Below are 19,302 nucleotides of genomic sequence, written 5' to 3'. Positions count from 1 at the left end.
TCGACGAACGAGTATAGACGTGCGATGTGTAGCGTTGCTACGTGTCGATCCGTCCGCTTCCGGTCTTGCAGAGCAAGAGCGTTCCTCACTCGTATACGGAATTGTTCGTGAAATTCCTGCGGAATGTGTCAGTAAACGCACGGTCGTCTCGATTTCGCAAAATTTAATTCGCGAAGTTACATTACTGACATAAAGGATACTTCAATTACGTTGATAAGTATCGTATAAAGATGGTCGGCTAAAAAGTTGAATCTATTCCAAGATAAGAAGTGATATAATTTATTATTCGTTTTTATCGTATATATAAATAGATCTTTCAATAAAAATGCATCGTTGAATAAAAATATATAAAATATTTAAAAATATTTACTCGAGATGAAAAATAAGATAAGATTTAATGATTTGACATAGATGTGCAGATAGACGCGTATCTTATTTTTGTTAAATTATAAGAACAAAGCGATAATTTGATAATAAGTATGACATTGATAGTACAGAGAGAGAAAGAGAAAGGACAGAGTTTAGAGTCAGTCTAAACTGGAAACAGTCTTTAGATATGGCAAACGTTTACGAGAAGGAAAATAGCGTTCACATTTGCAATAGTTTACATTTTACAATAATCTTGAACTTTGATGACCTGCACTGGTACGCGAAACGGAATGGCAAGCTAGAAATTGTACTGTCGGTACGTGCCAATCTGCTCTCCCGAGGTTTCGTACAAACGCGATTTTCTGCCACACGAGTTTTCGGGTAAATTTGCCGAGGGTGTAGGAGTAAATACGCGACTATTCTGTTTTTCCTTATAAAGATTAAGCCAAGTAGTTTACCATCGAACGAATGTTTACTTGTTACTGTGTGGTCGATGGAATACTACTAGAATATTAAAGGTTCGTACAAGATTAGTATTTGTTCTACAATTGGATTAGAACTAGGTCAGGAAATGTAAATATATATATAAAGTCAATATCTCATGTATTATTCGCAAACCATTCCGGCCTGTTAAAAAGTTCTAATAATAAATTGGAATGGAAGTTACCAGTTTCATTGCTTTATAACAATACGGGAGGATTAAAAAAAATATTAAACTAAAAATTAGTATTAAAAAAGTAAAAATATTTATTTTTGCTAGTGGAAAATGTCCACCAAATTTCATTTTTTTAACTTGTTCAAAAGTTGAGAAAAAGAATAAAAATCTTTACCTCCTCCTTTAGAGGAATATAACTCTTCAAGGAAGGATATAAGAGAGTATACGTTTATATGAAAGATTCCCTTTAATTTTCGGCAAAGAAGAATCATCTCCTAAAATTTTTCGCACTTATTTAAATTCACTCTGTATAATTTGACATAAAGTATACAATATTTTGTAAAATATTTATTTTTCGATTATCTTGAGTCAATATTTTTATGTACAAAATAATGAGAGAAATCTATTGTTGTAAAAAAAACACATTATGTCAAATTAAAGTATAAAATATCTCTTAAATTATTCAATTTTTGGTCATTATATCGCTATAATTTTATATGTAGAATATTACAAGGAATCAATTTAAATAAATAAAAAAATTAGGACAGTTCCATTTTAAAAAATAAAGATGATCTTTATCACTTGAAGAGATGACGAGTAAAAAAATTATCTTACACGTACTTTGCAGACTCAAAATATCGATAATAATGTAAAAAAAAAAAATATATATATATATATATATTTATGATCAATAAAAAACCCTAATATATATAAATCGAAAAATTCTTTTAATTGGTTTACATTAATCGACACGTGTTGCAATATGGCAAGCTAAAAAAACTAAATTAAATAAATGTATGAATTAAATAATTGTATGAATCATCGTATATATCTTTGAAACGTGCGCGATTTCGATTTCTTTCTGGGAAAAAAAAGTCAGCCTAAACAGTTTGCGCATATCACGTCCTCGTATAATAACGGATCGTGGAAACTCGCGTACGCGTCATCGCTCCGTAAGCCCGCAATCTACGCGAGGGTAGATCCCTCATACATTTCCCAAGGATCTTTACGGCTCTCGGCACCCTGTACCGCATGTGTACTTTAATTAGCTCGGAGTTCCTCGTTTCGTTTGGCTTGACGATACCTTTCAATCTTCCAGCAACCGATTCGAGAAATTGTCTCACGTATTCAGGAGTTCAGGCTTTATTTGCTCCGAACTTTGGAGATTCGGAGAGTCAGAAGTTACTCGAAATCGAAGTTCCGCGACGAAGTGACAGCACTACGCTATCTGAAATCTTAATGGAAGTGACGACACAGTGATTACCTCATCGTCGATTTTATCGCTTGGGATGTGTCACTGTCGAAATGTTTGATTTAGCAATGACCGACGAGTTGCCAACTAGTTTCTTAATTGGATCGTAATATGAAACTGGTGTGCGAATGATACGAGAAATTAGAACCCATGTTGTTTTTGCCGAGTACAAGCTGTGATGACATACAGAGATCATATTCTCTTTTATTAAAACTTAAACGAATGATTCGTAATTAGGTGTTAAACATTTATTTTATATATGTATATAAATATATATTATATAATTTTTTTATATATTATTTTGTAAGTGACAATTTGAATATAAATACAATGTACACAAAGTATTATAGCAGAAGTATTATATTATAAATACGAAGTATTATATTGTTTGCATTTTTTTCTACAAGACTTAAAAATCACTTAAAGCTCAATGTATAAAACACATTCTTTTACGCTATCTCGAACGGAAACGTGTCTTTTTTATTGTTGACCTTATAACAAACTTTGCGTAACAACTTTTTATCACTCTCAAAGTAGACCACAAATGCTATAAAAACGGCTAGAATGAAAGTTAAAATACAGAGTTTAAAATATAGACTATGATAGATTGTAATTATTTATTTTAATTGTAAAAGGGAATTGTAAAAGGGATAGTATTAAAAAAAAATTTGAAGAACTAAAAGTATTTACTTCTAGGTGATGTAATATTTCAGACAAAGATCAACGTTTATTATATGTATAATACAATTATATAATCAATAACAACTATTCATAAACCGACAATAACTTTTTTTATTGTATGATTACACAAGTATTATATATAAAAAGTTCGACGTATTTATTTAAAATTTGAATAATAAAATACTTTTTTTATTATCATTATTTTAGTTTTATCTTATGAAATTAAAGAAAGATAGAATTCTGATTACTATGTTGACTTGATTCTACGTTGATCTGATATTATATATATTAATTCTATATGATTTCAAAGGACAAGTGATACACGTGACCCGCACATGTTTCATGAGAAACGTCAGTCCGTGGCTTCATGAATCTCCAATCTCCGAAAACGTTCGTCACGAGCGTTATCTATCGGAAAGCAAAAAATAGATAAACAGTCTACATAGCAGCAGAGAGAGAAGGGGAGAGAGAGAGAGAGAGAGAGAGAGGTAAAGAGAGAGGGAAAGAAAGAGAGAGAGAGAGAAAGGTAAAGACTCGTTCCACGGTAGTACTATCATGACCACGTTATAGTGAGCATGACACACGTAAAAGAGCCGTATAGAGATTAAAATTCACGTCGTTCGTAATATTTGTCGTGCACGCCTCTCACGAGAGACGGGAGAGGAAAGTTCCTCGTTATCAGCATCAGTGACCGTTACTACCGTTGCCGCGTGCACAAGCCTCACTAACAGCGGAGAGCCAGAAGTGTTCGAGAACGTGCCAGTTCTCGCTTTCGTTCGGTAGCCTCTTTTTCTCTCTCCCTCGTTTTCTTGCTCTCTCTCTGTCGCGTCAACAAGCTTGATTTGCGCCGTGTCACAAACACGCGTGCTTCTATATGTTCCTCTACGTCGCGCTTAAACGACGACAACATGACGGCCGAGCACGAGCATGGTGACTTTCGGATGCGATCGCGTAGAACGAAGAGCGTAACGAGGGCGGAAGAGATCAAGAAAGCTGAACAGATGGTCCGCAGATCGCAGCCTGACAAACCGTGAGTAACGCACTGAATACATATAGATAGTTTTGCGTATCGGTTCACTTACGCGCTCGTGCCTCGCGTTTCCATTGATGCGTGTTATGTCATCTCTGATCGGCACGATGACAGATCGATTATCAGCGTAATAGAGATAACGATGTTGAATTGTGTACGGTTACGGCCGGAACAGCCGTTCACGACGTCGTCAAATACGCGGCAATGTGAAATTTTTAGTAACTTCGAGAGAAACACGACATAGCAGGCACGCTTCGTTTAAAGTGCGCATGCGTATTTCGCATCGTACTCGGTGGAGATACAACCGGAGGGGATACCCCATTCTTGGCGCTCGCGCTCCGTCTCGTTCCATTTCGCATTCCTCGTCTCTCTTCGATGCACGTTGTAATCGATGCGGAGGTCAGCCGCCTGGCGCCCCAGAGTGCGGTCGGACTACAGCTCGTTTCACGATACGCACGGATGCTTCCATCGAGCTGATTGCGGAATAATGAACCTTGGACAAATGCGTGTTGTCCATATCAGAAAAAACAATGACTGTGCCACAGGAATGTGTCACAGTAATCTTTGCATTCAATTCAGTCACAAATGACGTAACATTTTGTTTTAATGTGAGTATATAAAACCAAATATCATTTGCTGATGAGGATATATTGCGCGGATAAAAGAATTATTTATTCTTATTACTACTATATTGGTTTTAGTATGGGTATACACTTTTAGAAAGAAAATCTTTTTTTTTTTGAAAAGTTAATGTAATATGTTAGCATTAATACATAATGCTTAATATAATGAAGAATTGTGTGAAATATATTAATAAGACACAAATATTTGACGAGAGGTTTGATTGTGAATGAGCATGCGTTTATGTCATTAACATGATATGATGATGATGAGTACCTTAACATAGAATCAAGAATTTAAATATTTTAAGTATTACGACAGAGGAAATTTAATTACAATTGACTGTTTATTTTATGAAATAAATATATATATATATATATATATATATATATATATTACGTAAAAAAATTACACGCAAAAATTGTGTATAATTTGCATAACAACTTATGTATAATAATAAGTTATTAAGTGTTTATCTTTTTATCGATCAACATAAGTATATTTTGTGTTCTTATATATTTAAAATTTGCAATAATATATTACTAACTTTTGTTTTCTGTAGAAACACAGTAGTATTTTATTATTACATATGTCATACATATTTATACAGAATATAAAAATAATAACGCACAAACATTTAAAAAACTGTGATCTATAATCAATCGACACACAAGGATAAATATTTGTGTATTTTTATCCTTTATGTATGCATAATAATATATTGTTATTATTAGTCTGCGTTCATGTATAATAATATCGGTCGATTATAGATCGTAGTTTTTAAGTGTTTGTACAGCATTCAATTGACTTTATGTCACTTCAAGAAATAATATTGTGTTAAACTTGTTTTGAAACCGTGTCGGATCTATATACATGATATAAAATTAAATATCTGGATATAATATTGAAATAGTATCGATTAGTCGAAATATAAGAAATATTCCGACTTAAAAAAATTTAAATTTGCCCGACTGTTAAAATCTTGTTGGTAAAATTGGAATAAGACTCGTCTCGATTGTATCATTAATGTATGCTTCTTGCTATTTTGTTATTTTAGAGTATAATATCCAAATAATCTATTCTATTCTACCGAAATTTCTATTAACGAAGTGGAGTTAGAGTTCGGTTGCATTATGCTTACAACTTTGAATATAAATCAATCTTTAACGAGATTGATCGAATTCGAGGAACTAGGGAGTCGTGGGAGAAATGTAATCCCACGAGACACACTTTGATTTGATTATCATGATGTTTACAAAGAAGAGAGTTATGCAAAATATGAGGCAAATTATAATTTATAATATAAAATATACTTCTCTCTCTCTCTCTCTCTCTCTCTCTCTTTCTTATAGTTTTTGGCTGAGGTTATTTGCATTTGCTATTTCTATAAACTTTGAAATTACAATCAAATTACATAATTGAGGCTTTAATTTTTTTACAATTTTGTTGTTTCATGTATTAATTGTTTAATATTTTCTTTATTATAATATCTAAACATAGATATGTAGATTGTGCGTATCCTGTGTTTCATTCTCAAGACACATCAGAAAGAGAGAGCATGCTTTGGATCAGCATTCCTACCTTTTTTTAACGTTATTAGCAGATAAAGCTGTCTTTGTCACACGAACGGTGATCAAAAGCATGCTCTTTCTGTTTATTTAGACATCTATTGATCTGAACTCGCAGTCTATATATTATTCATCTGTGTATCTAAATTACTTTACTTTATATTATCTATTTTTCTTATATTATTTACTTAGAAAATAATTGTTAACATTATTGCAATTGAAACTCCGATACTTTTTGATTTTTTCTAGAATAAAAAATATCAATTTTAATGGAATATAAACTTATAGAGTCAGAAATTCAATTATATAATTTAAAAAACGCGTGACGCATTACTCGAAGTTAATAAAAAATAGAAAACATGTTTTGCATTGTTCGATCGACAAAGTTCAATCTTAAATGATTTCCGTATATTTATAATGACTTTGTTGGCATTTGAAGTCCAAGTATATCTAGTTTGTATAAAACGATTGATTTTGCGACAAATACACAACTCTTTTCCTCTCTTTTTTTACAAAATAATTTATTTTTTTTTAATAAATTAAAGAAATGTATCGTATATTACTTTTCATTTTCCAATTGAAAAATTAAAGTAATATACAATTGAGTTATTCTTCTAATATTAATTAATGTTTAGTCAATCATTTATCAGCATGTTTCACTCTTGTAGAGATGATATTATTTTTTAGAATTAAATAATACTACAAAAATAACTGTAAGGCTACTGTTTGCTTGAAAACAAATAACTACCTTTTTAAATGCTGCATTGTAGTAAAACATTTATTTTCAACAAATTGAAATCAAGCGGAACAAATTTGAATAGATTTTTACCAATAAAATAAAAAAAAAGTTGTCATCCTGTAAAATGTTTTATTCAAATATCCATATAAAATAACCACGTAACAATAAATCTTGTAAAGGGACACTTTTTTCCTACAGCAAAATAAAAATTTCATATTCATTATTAAGACGGTTTTTTCTATAAAAGCCAATTTTATATAATTCTATATATTATTATATTATAACTATATATTTTACATAATACTAAATTTAATTTTATATATTCTAAATACCAATGCTACATCTTCCATATTTAGAACTCACTATTTTCGTTAATTAATTTTATTAATCATTTTATAATCATTTTAACAAATGATTATAGATGTTAAATGAAAAGACATTAAGCTTGAAATATCTTATTACTGTATTTTTTATTATTATATATTTATAACAATATACAAATTTATGCCTGCATTGTCGAGCAAAATAAAAATTATATAAGTAATCTAATTTCATGTGATGATTCAACATGTGAATTAATGATTCCGATATACGTATTTAAGTCATTTCCGTTGGTTATATACCGCGAGATCCTAGGTCAAGGTTAAGGACTACAAACTTTCGATCACGCGAATGCACGAACAATTTAAACACCTCCGTACGCCTCGATGCGCCTAATTAAGCTCTGAGTTGTGCCGAGGTTTTGCTTCGATACCTCGGCAACTCCTTCGTGAGGTAGTCGTCACTCTTCTTAGCGACTTCCGGAACCGCTGACGGTTTCCATGGAGTGGAACGTAAAGCGAAGTATGCGCGCTGGAACATCACTTTCCTGTGCCGTTAATTAAAATGTTAATTTGGGGGTGACGCAGCAAAATCGCTTTGACGTGATGTTGTCGTTAAGCTTTTTCCCTACGATCTTCGCTTTATACGTCAGCAATTTTTCTTTTGCAAAATAACAAGTCATGCAAAATTCAGTTTGTGACTTTTTATGAATACTTGTTATTTTTTTTCCGAATCGATCTTTGTATAATAAAAATGATTTTATAAAAGATTGAATTAAGTTTAAACTTAGTACTGCTATAATTACTTTTTTCTAATTTAATGTTGGACACTGAAAATTTTATTATAATTCAAATCTTTGTTTGATTATTAATATTGCAATTTTATATTGAAGTATAATGAACGTTATTATAATTCAATATACAATCTCTCGTTCATTCATAGAAATATTTCTTACTCGAATTAAATAAATTTTTGTATTTCTTATTCAACTATGTGGATTTAGGAATGCGATTGCTCTATTATCAAGTGCGTTTCCCGTTCAATCGAACATTCCACTGGTAATAGAACCTAACAAATTGATGGGCCATTCATGATTTGACTGGAAGTAGAGAATACGTGTGCGCATTGATAATCTGCATTGCTAGAATATGCCGATTTTGTATCGACATGAAATCGCTTGCTTAATGCACATTAATGGAACAGTACCAGTGGATTATGTGCAGTGAAAGAGAATACAGAATTGTAATGACACTTTAATGACAATATATGCATATATTTATCTTTCTTGCATGTCATAAAAGTGGGTTGGAGGTAAATGTAGAATATATTAATTTCTTGATCGTATACGAGTTACTAGCCATGATAACTATAGGATTTATTGACAGGGCATTATAAAATGTAGGACATGTATAATATTACAAAAAAAAAAACATTTAACACACACATTTACACATATTTATGGTCATAGTAATAATCATTTATTTTATTTTGAGAATAAAATTTTTCTGAGAATATATAGTATGCTCAAAATTTTGTATATTTTAATGTATATTAACAGTAATTTTTTTGTTAAACACGAAACAATGATAACATAAAATTAGTGTCATAATTTCTTTATACGATATATTTGTGACACATTTGCGTGGGTTTTATGTAATTTTGGTATAATATATTTATTACTAGTACTAGGAAAAAATATTGTATTATTAAAGAATCGCGCGGTGATTTATAAATAACGATGTATGAAAATTGAAAATCATTAATATGACTGGGCGATAAAAACAATGGAAAATATAATTCTAATATTGATTTTAATAAAAGATGTTTCGATGAATAGAAAAATATTAATTTAAAAGTTTTATAATATATAAGGTGGTGTATTGAAATTAATTATAACATATTAAATATTTTTTATTTTAAAAATATGTACGTGTACCTTGTTACGCGCTAAGCTTTAGTCTCTTCTCGCGTGTGTATGTGCTCTGTTCACCTCGTCGCTTTAGGAAGACAGGAAGGAGAGAGAGTAAGACAGAGTAAAAACTACCACTCCATGGTAGACATGGTATAATGACTTGCAAACAAGAGTTTCTCGTTCTCGAAAATGGCGAGTCTCTTTGGCGTTGCCGCGTCGCAGCTTCTTTTCCATCTTGGCGTGCGTTTCCCTTTATTCTTCTCAAGACCCGTTCTCCTTGTACCTTGTACAGCGAATCCATTCTCGAACAAATGATCTTTATATTTACTCGCGGCGTGTTTGTCGAGCGCTTCTCTTGTTTTCGCGAGTTTGTAATTAGATGCGCGATGGATGCAGTCAGGCAATATCGAATTTTCGCCTTCTTGCCACGTGTGGGTGACGAAGGCTGTGGAGAAGCACATCATGAGGACGGGACGGTTTTGCAGTGTATTTCCGGAATGCCTGGGATTGACTTCGGAGAGTTTCCGATCTCTCTCGTTCTCGATTTCGACGGACGAGTATTCAGGATGTGTTTGCCCACTTGATTCAACGATTCGCTTTCGCCTCTTGCCGTTAAAGGAAATGCTGCTAAGTTTATCAATGCATTGTTTAACTGTGTTGTACTGCTTATTCCGCGAAGCAATCGATTATCGATTACAAAGACAAGATACAAATTAGGATCTTGTGTTTTGTCAACTGAAAGAAAAGATTAACAAGTTCGAATGTTATATTTGAAGAATTTGCATAAATTAATTTGCATGTAGCTAATATATCTTTTTTAAAATATCTGGAAAAGTAACTTAAAAGAACAATTGTTCGCTAGTAATAATTATTACTATACAAAAGATTGAAACCTTTTAAATATTTATTTTTCGCAATATAATAATAAAGTTTTGATAAAATAATTTAATAAATTATTCTATAAACAATTAACAGAGCATTTAAGTGTGTGTTTGAGAAAGAGAGAGAGAGAGAGAGAGAAAGAGAGAGAATCTTGCTCTTAGGTTTTTTAATTTACCCTAAACTGTTAGTTGCATTATTGCCTGCGACCGATACTAACTTGCAAAATTAGCTCTATATGTGTTCAATCTCGCGTGGGTGGCACATTTTCTGGCAAAAAGTCTCTTAATAAATCCTGAAACCACGCGTCATCTCCACGACGGGCGACAAATTTCCGCCTCGACGTTCAGCCTGTCACGGTAGATTTTTGCTTCTCGTCTATCTGCCGCCTGTTTTCTCCTCCGTTGCTACTTTTTTGCATTTCGTCGAGTTTGGCAAAAAGTTTTAATCACTCGCGAACCTATGAGGTACAGAGGACGTCTCGCGTAGCGCCTTCGAAATGAATGAGGATTAACGGTATTGTGCTGTCAATCCTTTTCGCCCAGTGTCCTACTTCATAATTTTTATCGTTCTTTCTTTTTATCTGTCTGCCCCTGGCACAGTAGACCATTTTCACGGTAAGATTTTCACGGTAGGTAGTAATGGCGGGTTTCGTGCGCGAAATCAGGCAGAAGAACAATGGTAGCGATTACGCCGGCGGAAGGGACGGAACGGGTGTCTGGATTAGGAAGGGTTGTGGTTTTTTGACGATAAAAAACACGACATCATCGGCTTGGAGCTCTTGCTCTGCTAATCGCCACAAAAATGAGATAGTGTCGGATGAGGGATATACATTTCGCAGATTCCTATTTTAGAAATTTTACGCTCCACAATCTTGGAAATAATTTAAAATAATACTTAAAAACATCTCGCGCGTAAAACACGATTTATGTATACTACATTATATTATAAATCATAGTTTATTGCAAGTTTATTTCAATTAAAGATAATGTATCAAATGCATGTATAAAATGCATTTTAATGCTACGAATGTTTCTCGTAAAAGTGTCAAGATCAATTTCATCTTTCCTTTTTACGCTTTTATTGTAAAGTAGGGCGATTAAATATTTTACGTGAATATATAATACAATATATGATTCGAATGAAACGACCAATATTTCGCAGTGCCGAAACTTGAAATTGTATATAGTTTGTAATAGTGGAGTCAAAAGAAACGCAATTTAGTCTGGCCACGATTACAATGGATGGAAGTTGCCGCGTAGTTTTGCAAAAAGGCGAAAAAGAAACTGTAGTGGCTCTGTCACGACCGAGCTTAAATTAGCTTCTTTAACGCTTGTCCGATTTATGCGAATTCCGTTTGCCGCTTGCAAGACAGGTGAGAAAATTTTGATGAATCTCTGGAATGCAATATCAAGTGGTGGAAATGTCGTAAGCAAGAGGAAGTAGCTAAACGGATAAAATGGTTTGTCACGAAAAAAAGCGAGAAAGAACAAGATAGGAGACAGACAGACAGACGGACAAATAAATGAGATAAATAGATAGATGGATAAATGGATAGACGGATAGACAGATAGACAGAAAAAGAAAAAGTAAAATCATGGAACAACATGAAGGGACGAGTGATAAAGTGAGAAATGAATCGGAAGGTAGACAGAAGAAAGGGTAATCGATACTAGATATAGATTGTCAAAGGTATAAGGTAGAGTCATCCTGCACGAGGAGTCGAGATGAACGAAAGAGAAAAGGAAAACCTATTTAAAGAGTCATTTAATTTCTCTTCATGAATCATTTAAAATATATATTCTTCCGTCGCTTATTCCATTTGCCTCTCCGATTTGCTAGCCGGATGTTGTAGTAGAAGGGATTCCCTCCTCATTACACCGGTAATATATGTATATCCGTCTATCGTTTAAATATTCACGAGGCCTTCCGGTGCTGGGAAGATTCGCGAGGAAAATACTACCAGACGGAAGGTCGTGACACAGGGTGCCATTCTTCCATTTCGCCCTTCCCATTGGTTGTTTCTTCTTATCCCTCGACACGACAACTGCTCTTCGTTGTTCCCTCGCGTAGAGAAAGAAAGGAAAAGAAGAGTAGCGCAAGTGGCGTTCCTTCTTTTGTCGGGGTGATTCTCACCAATCCGGAAACAAAAGGTTCGGCATCTTTATCTTTTTTTGCAAAGACACGTCCATTACAACCGGTGACTTTTAAAGAATACAATTTTCAAGTCAAAAGTTCGAATAATTTATCCATATCGTAAAATTCGATTAGATGAAGGAGGAACATCTTTTTTCAGTTTGAATAAATTGAAGAAAATTACGAGGCGTTAACATGAAGACAATGGAATCAACAATAGAGTTGGATTATTATTGTGTAACGTTATCAATATCTATGTCAATATCTATACAAGTTATTTGAAATCTGTGTGCAACTTTTTACGCAGTTAATGAGTTTTAATTGAGTTATTTTTCGTAAGATTTATTTGTATAAATGTTTAATGCTCCATGCTTTGTTTTTCATTTAATTGATTTACATCTGTCTTAAATATAAAGGTCGCATTACAGGTTGCAGAAAAATATGCCGATGAAATACGAGTACTATCAGGAATAATGAATGTCAAACAAAACAGAATAGCATAGTATTTGTAGCAGTTGTTTGAAAAAGTAATACTTCGTATATGAATACGTTAGTCATTTGCGATAACGATAGGATAATATCTTTTTAAACATATTGCACGATATTCCATAACGTCGAAAAATCACTTAAGCGCTGAATATAAGTCCTCGAATCTCGGAATAAATCATGCTACTCAGTATGACGTGGACATTAGTCATCCGTGATACGCTGAATAATTATTGCACAGATGGATGTGCAGTCGGACACATTGTTATTATATAGTGGCGAAGTACATCGTTTGCGTATCTGTCTGCACAATTTCGATAAGCAAATAATTAAATAAATCAGCATTACGTTAATAAATTATACTATGTTTTCATAAAAATGAAGAGAATGAAAATTTATTAGAAAATATTACTCTGGAATCTCCATTTATATTATTATATTTAAAACTTGTATACGTGTAATGTTTTTTCGATATTCATCATTTCCTATTGTAGAGAGAAATATTTGCAATTTAATCCTTCAATCATCACGTGATTTTTCATAACACGGGGAATTATCGTGAGATTTTGAGAGTCCTTAATATAAAAAAAAAAAAAATAATTTATCTTTTTCGTGAACTGAATGGTACAAAAACCTAAAGCTTTATCGGAAAGATATTAAAAAGATCAAACAGTATTGCAAAGTATTGCATTTTATTAAAAACCTCGTGCGATGGCTGAGGGATTAATTTAGCTATTTGCAGTATTAATTATTTTGTTCATAATTTCCAATAAAATAAAATTCGTTCGAAAAGTAACGCGAAGTGTCGATCATTCGGGAAAATATTGGTTTGATTGCGAAAATGTCGATAATGGACAGCCGCATATCTCATCGACGCAAAAATGTCCTGATTTAATTATATTTCGTAGCTGCGACAATACGCTTGAATAATTATACGGAAATATAATGTGTTGCGAACATTTTCCGAAGCGAAAACACATTTTTCTCTTTATTTTTCTTTTTATTCAACCATCATATGTGTCGATTATCCTCACTTCTCTTTCTTTCTCTTTCTTTTTCCGATCTCATTTTTGTGTCTATTGCGGAAGGATTTTTTTGTCGGACAAACTTTGCGAGTGTCCATTTTATCAGACAGAGAAATAACAATCGTCATATTTTTGAATCAGAGCACGCGACGAGGATACCAATGAGATTTTTTGCGCGCGACTTCTTTTATTTTGTTTAAAATCTACCCGCGAGCGTGGGTTTGCATTTTTCAATAGGATGCGAGTTTCGAATAAACACGATTTTTGTTTCAGGCGCTGTAAATAATTCTATTTGAAAATTGTCACGGTTTTATCGGTCGTGACCCGCTTTTGCTTGTTTGATTTTTTTTTTCTCGCTATTTTCGGTCGCAAACAAACTTTCAAAGTAATTTGCACTTTTGATGGCGATAGCCCATGTTTCCATTAAAGTCTTTAACGGAAATGTAAAAAAAAAGAGAAATCCGAACACCATTGCTAACGAAAATTTGCAACTGGAATGTAATAATGCAGGGTGGTAATGATGACGTTTTATTGGTGGAAAATTATGGCTCGAGATTATGGTTCTTCATATTTTTCGATAAAAATTATAACTTGGGTTTTTTTATAAATTTCTGAAATAAAAGATAAACTATTTTTTTCTTTTTTTTTAATAAAATGTCCCTCGCTGTTATCTCAAATAGAAGATGTATTGAGAAAATAATTTTACTGAGAAATCGTTTATTGAAATATTTATTCGCAATATCAATTTCAGAAATGACAGAATTGGAAATTTGGCAGATGAGCGTCAATGTCAATTGGCGAAATCAATTGTCATTGGGATGTATTAGCGATCATTCGGAATTCAATTAAATCCGCGAAACGGACCGAAGTCACGTTCGGCGTGAAAGGAAAACCGAATCCTCGTCGGATGTTACAGACAAAAACTCGACGCCAAAGTTACGCGCACACGGAGACGGTGTCGATGATCAAGGGATGTAACGGCGCGACGACTACGTGCCGAAAACTCGTCGCGTTAGCGAAAGTTTCGCTTAAGAGGAACTTTTTGCACGGCCTGTAATATGTCCACTATAAGAAAGCGGAAGCGATTTGCCTCGAAACGGCAAGAAAGTGGCGCGCGCTTTGGGAGCGCGTGTCTCAGTTCCGGAATAGCAACGACAACTTAGTTGGTCCTTTTTGCTCTTTCAATGGCTGCGGTTTGTTCAGAAAGTGGACTGAAGTATGATATTGCAACTTATCTCAGAGAGATGCCGCTCGACCTTTGTCTAAAAAGTGCCGTCGACATCGCGATAAATCATCCGAGAGCGTACGTATAGCTTCAAGCGTCGTTCCCTCGACATGACAAGGCGACACTGTCGACTCTAATTTATCAATATAGAAAATAACGCGTTAATAATGAAAGAGAAGCAGAGAAAAAGGCAAAAGTAAACTTTCTATAAACAAAATTCTGAAGATACGGCTATATTTCTAATATGGCACCAATTAAAGTATGCTGAAGCATTACTCTGGTTACTTTAACGTTCCTTTAGCTTCTTTAGTTTTTTGATAGTATATCGTATTTTATCTCACATGACTTATCGTGTTTCGCAAACCGGGTGACAAGAGTCGAAAGAGCGCGTTGGTGACTATATCTCATACATTTGCCGAAGATGCCGGACGGAACATTTTAATATCCAGTGTACTCGCCATTCTCATGCATATGAAATTTCCATAGTGACACGTTCGCGTTCTATTCACTATGCTGCTCCAATAGCAGAAGCGTGAGAGATAGCTCTTCGTGCGCAAACCGCCGTTTCTATCGCGGCTCTATTAATTATCGCGATCTGCCATAAATTCTGAGTAATAGTTACGGCGCACAGGTCGAGAGGGTTTATTAGGTGAGCCGTTATACGAGAGAGTGGGGGAGGGGAGGCGCGACGATGCTGCTGAATACACGCAGAAACCGCACTCCTGAGGGTGGCTGCGGGTAATTACGGTGGGGCGATATATAACATTCGCCTGTTACATTTTGTACACAAAACGACGGAATTCTTTTACTAGACAAATTGCATCGTCATCGTTGCGACGCCACCCTTGTAAAAATTTTTTTAAATATTAACAATAAACTTAAGCGCTAGAATTTGAATATAATTACGAATTAAAATAATAAAAGCACATTTTTTATCTTACTATATATAGAAAAACGTATATTTTCCAATTAAATTTAAAATTATAATTTGCATTTGTTTTTTAAAGAGATCTTAAATGGGGAAAATTTGCATTTTCGCAATATATATCGAGGTTTTTATACGATTTAAAAGTTAAATTGTAGTATTCTGAAAGATATAAATTCAATTTCATGGCTTTTCAGTTGCGAGATTCTGACCCGCCGAAGTTCCAAGGACAGAAAGTCTCGAGGATACATCTTATCACTCACGCCTCTCGAGTTCTGCCAGGATCTTTCATATATAAATACGTAAGATGAGAGGTTCTTTCGTGAAAGTGATATAGAAGTTTCTCCAAATCTCGATGATAGCATAATACTAGTGGTCACGAAGTAAGAGTCAATCGAAAAGTCGGCAAAATCGTATCGTTTGATACGAGATTTGTTTTCTTCGTACATTAATTACGGATATACATAGTTATTTCCACTGCAAAATTAATTCACGAGTCATTTGGAAAACTTTTCATTTATTATTGTTAAAGGAAAAATTAATTATAGAAAAATATATGAATTTATCTCGTGATTTCTCCTTCTCCTTGAATATTTAAGTGAATTTATGAAAAAAATATTAAAATGATTGCTGTAAAGACAATTACTTTTTCTAACTGTTTAGAAACCTTTCCGGGTATATTCACAATGATATGGCAATATACACTGTTAACAATATATATCATAAAAATATACACTTTTGCGATCTTGTGGAAAATAAAATATTTTCCCGAGTTTCGCAAATCATTTTGCGAAAAAGTAAGTAAATTGCAATACGATAAAGAATATGAACTGTGACTTTGAATACAAGGATAGAAAAAAGTTTCGCTTTATGATCATTATTCCTTTTGTTCTTCATGTATATATAATCAACTTACCGCAATATTATTCGAGATCCTTTTAGTACATGCTCCTTTTGCGTCGCCGTGTACATTCAATAAGCACTTTAGATATCGGAGATTCCATATGGTGCACCACGCTCTCGTGTGACTGACAAGTGCACATCGCTAACAATACTTCATGCATGAAATCTGAATGGTATCTATGGTACATGGTGGAGGGTCGCAACACAAAACCCTCTTGTCTTTGGTGTCTCTGGGATGGATTATATGCCGGATGCGTCTTCGTAATCGGCTTCCACGATACGTCCATCATCCCTTCTTCGATTGCGCGCTCGCGACGAAAGCCGACAAGGGTCATTATATAAACTTTTCGAAAGGGTTTTGTGTTGCTGCACAAAACATTCGAGTGCCTCTTGTATCTTTGATCGATAAGGCGTGTTCGTGATTCATGATAGTGTTTGATTAATAATGAACGGAATGTATCGCTATAATAAATTAACAAAATAATATATAAATTAGTTATTGCGAATAGGAGATAATACATGCTAATTCTTTTGAAAATTGCATAATTGAAATTGTTGTTTATGTATAGACAACTGTGACGTAAATTAACTTTTTAAACAATTCTTTCTTTACATTCTCTCTTTTAGTGCACTTTATTTTTAATTTTCGTCTACGTAATTATTATATTTTTTAATATTGCGTTAAAGTTTTTATAAGAAGAGCGTGCTGTACCGAAAAAAGTGGTTAAGACAAATGCTCTGAAAGTGAAATATGCATTCTATGTATTTTCGTGGATCGAGAGAATGCGTTGTTATTGCTGCCCTTAATACTGCAGCGGTACGCGGTTCAAACAGAATTCGCGATGTCTTGAATGCTTGATGGATGTAAAGCAACGTCCACCAAGAGTACAAAGTAAAAGGATCGCGTACGGAGTAGTGGTAATCTTGCTGCGATCGTTTGTTATAAAGTACATTTTGCTAGATTTATATATGGGAAACGCGGGAGAATCGTAAATCCCGCGAGTGTCTTCGAGACAGATCTGCTTGCTCGAACGTCTGCCATATAACGAGCATCTTTTATTGCGATGAAAATGACTCATATCATTTACCGCGTCGTCACGTGTGAACTATACGTCAGTCCGTAAATTGATATAAGGACATGTATAACCATGCGATATGAAAGCCCCTTTATTGCTCCATTTTCATCCCTATGACGTTCGTACGTCTTTCTTCATACTGCTCGCGCACAAGGAGCATTTTGCTAGTATGGCGCCAGAATGAGAATATTCTCCTTTAATACCTTCCCCTTCAGCGACTCAGCAACGGTCTATTATCGAATTTCCGTAAGGTTAGTAGGTATAATAACGAGTTCGCTATTCATAAAGAGATCACAAAAAGACGAGTACAAAATATACGCCAAGATATTGCTTATAATTTAATCTTTGAAAAATGTTATAATATTACAGAATACATTTTATTAATGATTATTATATAATATATATATATGTATATATATATTATATATATACATATAATATAGTTTTTATTTATAGAGATTGTGTGCTGGAAAATTATCGATTAAATTGGTGTAATAATGAATGAACAGAAATAGATTTTTATTTTTCTTTTATTTTTCAACGGATTATATTTGCAGATTTATATTCTTATATATATATATATATAGTTAGATAACAGGTGATACAAAATTTAAGGAGTGATTCTACATGATAAAACAAAAATCAATATTAACAAAATTGCGATGGAAGTTTCGCTTTTTAGTTTTAAATATTTGAAAATTTGCGTGAAAGGTGCCTGAAACATGGTAATCCGCAAAATTTTTGGCATGCGTAAGCTACATCTACTTAATCGCTCTCAAAATACTCTGTGACGCAAACGTATACAGTAAATTGCCGAGCTTTAGATACTTTTTACACGAACTTTTAAATATTTATAACTAAAACACGAAGCCTCCATAGCAATTTTGTTATTCTTGATTTTTGTCGTATTTTATCATGTAGAATCACTCCTTAAATTTTGTCTTACCTGTTGTCGACCCTGTATACATATATTATATAATACAATTTTTATTTATAGAGATTATGCTTTTTGGAAAGTTATCGATTAGATCGGTGTAATAACGAATGAACAGAAACCTATTTTTAAGTTCTTTTATTTTTTAACGGATTATATTTGCAGATTTATATTCTTTTTTTTTCAGATGTCACCGTCCTAGAGACAGCCTTTTTTCATGGAGTTCTGGCTTTGGCAACTTTACGGGATTCGTCAACTGGGGTTTCTTACTGCTAGGCATCGGTGGTATTCGGTTACTACTGGAAAATTTCATAAAGTGAGTTAAATTATCAATAATGTGCTTTACTCTTATCTAACTACACGGTGAATTGTGATGAAATAGTTTGTGATAGATTTTTGTCATCTAAATAAGATATATTAACAATCACGAATCACGAAAAATTATTATTAACGAGACATCGCGTTGTTTTGAATACGTCTCACGGTATTTTTTCAATTCTCCAAAAGACATTTAAGTGGAAAGTACTCTATCATTCGGATCAAAATACGTGGACTTTGAGAAAAA

At 33.4% G+C, this 19,302-nt stretch overlaps 1 protein-coding gene across 1 annotated transcript in view; it reads left to right on the top strand.

The window, feature by feature from the left end:
- Nucleotides 1-3,488: 3,488 nt before the first annotated feature.
- Mdy (diacylglycerol O-acyltransferase) overlaps nucleotides 3,489-19,302 on the top strand; it is a 91,114-nt gene continuing 75,300 nt past the window's right edge. Inside the window, exons 1-2 of the mRNA XM_072893126.1 lie at nucleotides 3,489-3,987; nucleotides 18,925-19,053. Of these exons, the coding sequence (XP_072749227.1) occupies nucleotides 3,866-3,987; nucleotides 18,925-19,053 (251 nt within the window). The 5' untranslated portion in view covers nucleotides 3,489-3,865. The remainder of the gene's footprint in view (nucleotides 3,988-18,924; nucleotides 19,054-19,302) is intronic.

The sequence above is a fragment of the Anoplolepis gracilipes genome, chromosome 1 (genome assembly GCF_047496725.1).
Source record: "Anoplolepis gracilipes chromosome 1, ASM4749672v1, whole genome shotgun sequence".
Lineage (NCBI taxonomy): Eukaryota > Metazoa > Arthropoda > Insecta > Hymenoptera > Formicidae > Anoplolepis > Anoplolepis gracilipes.
The sequence above is the reverse complement of the archived record's forward strand: the minus strand, read 5'-3'. Positions and strand labels throughout refer to the sequence as shown.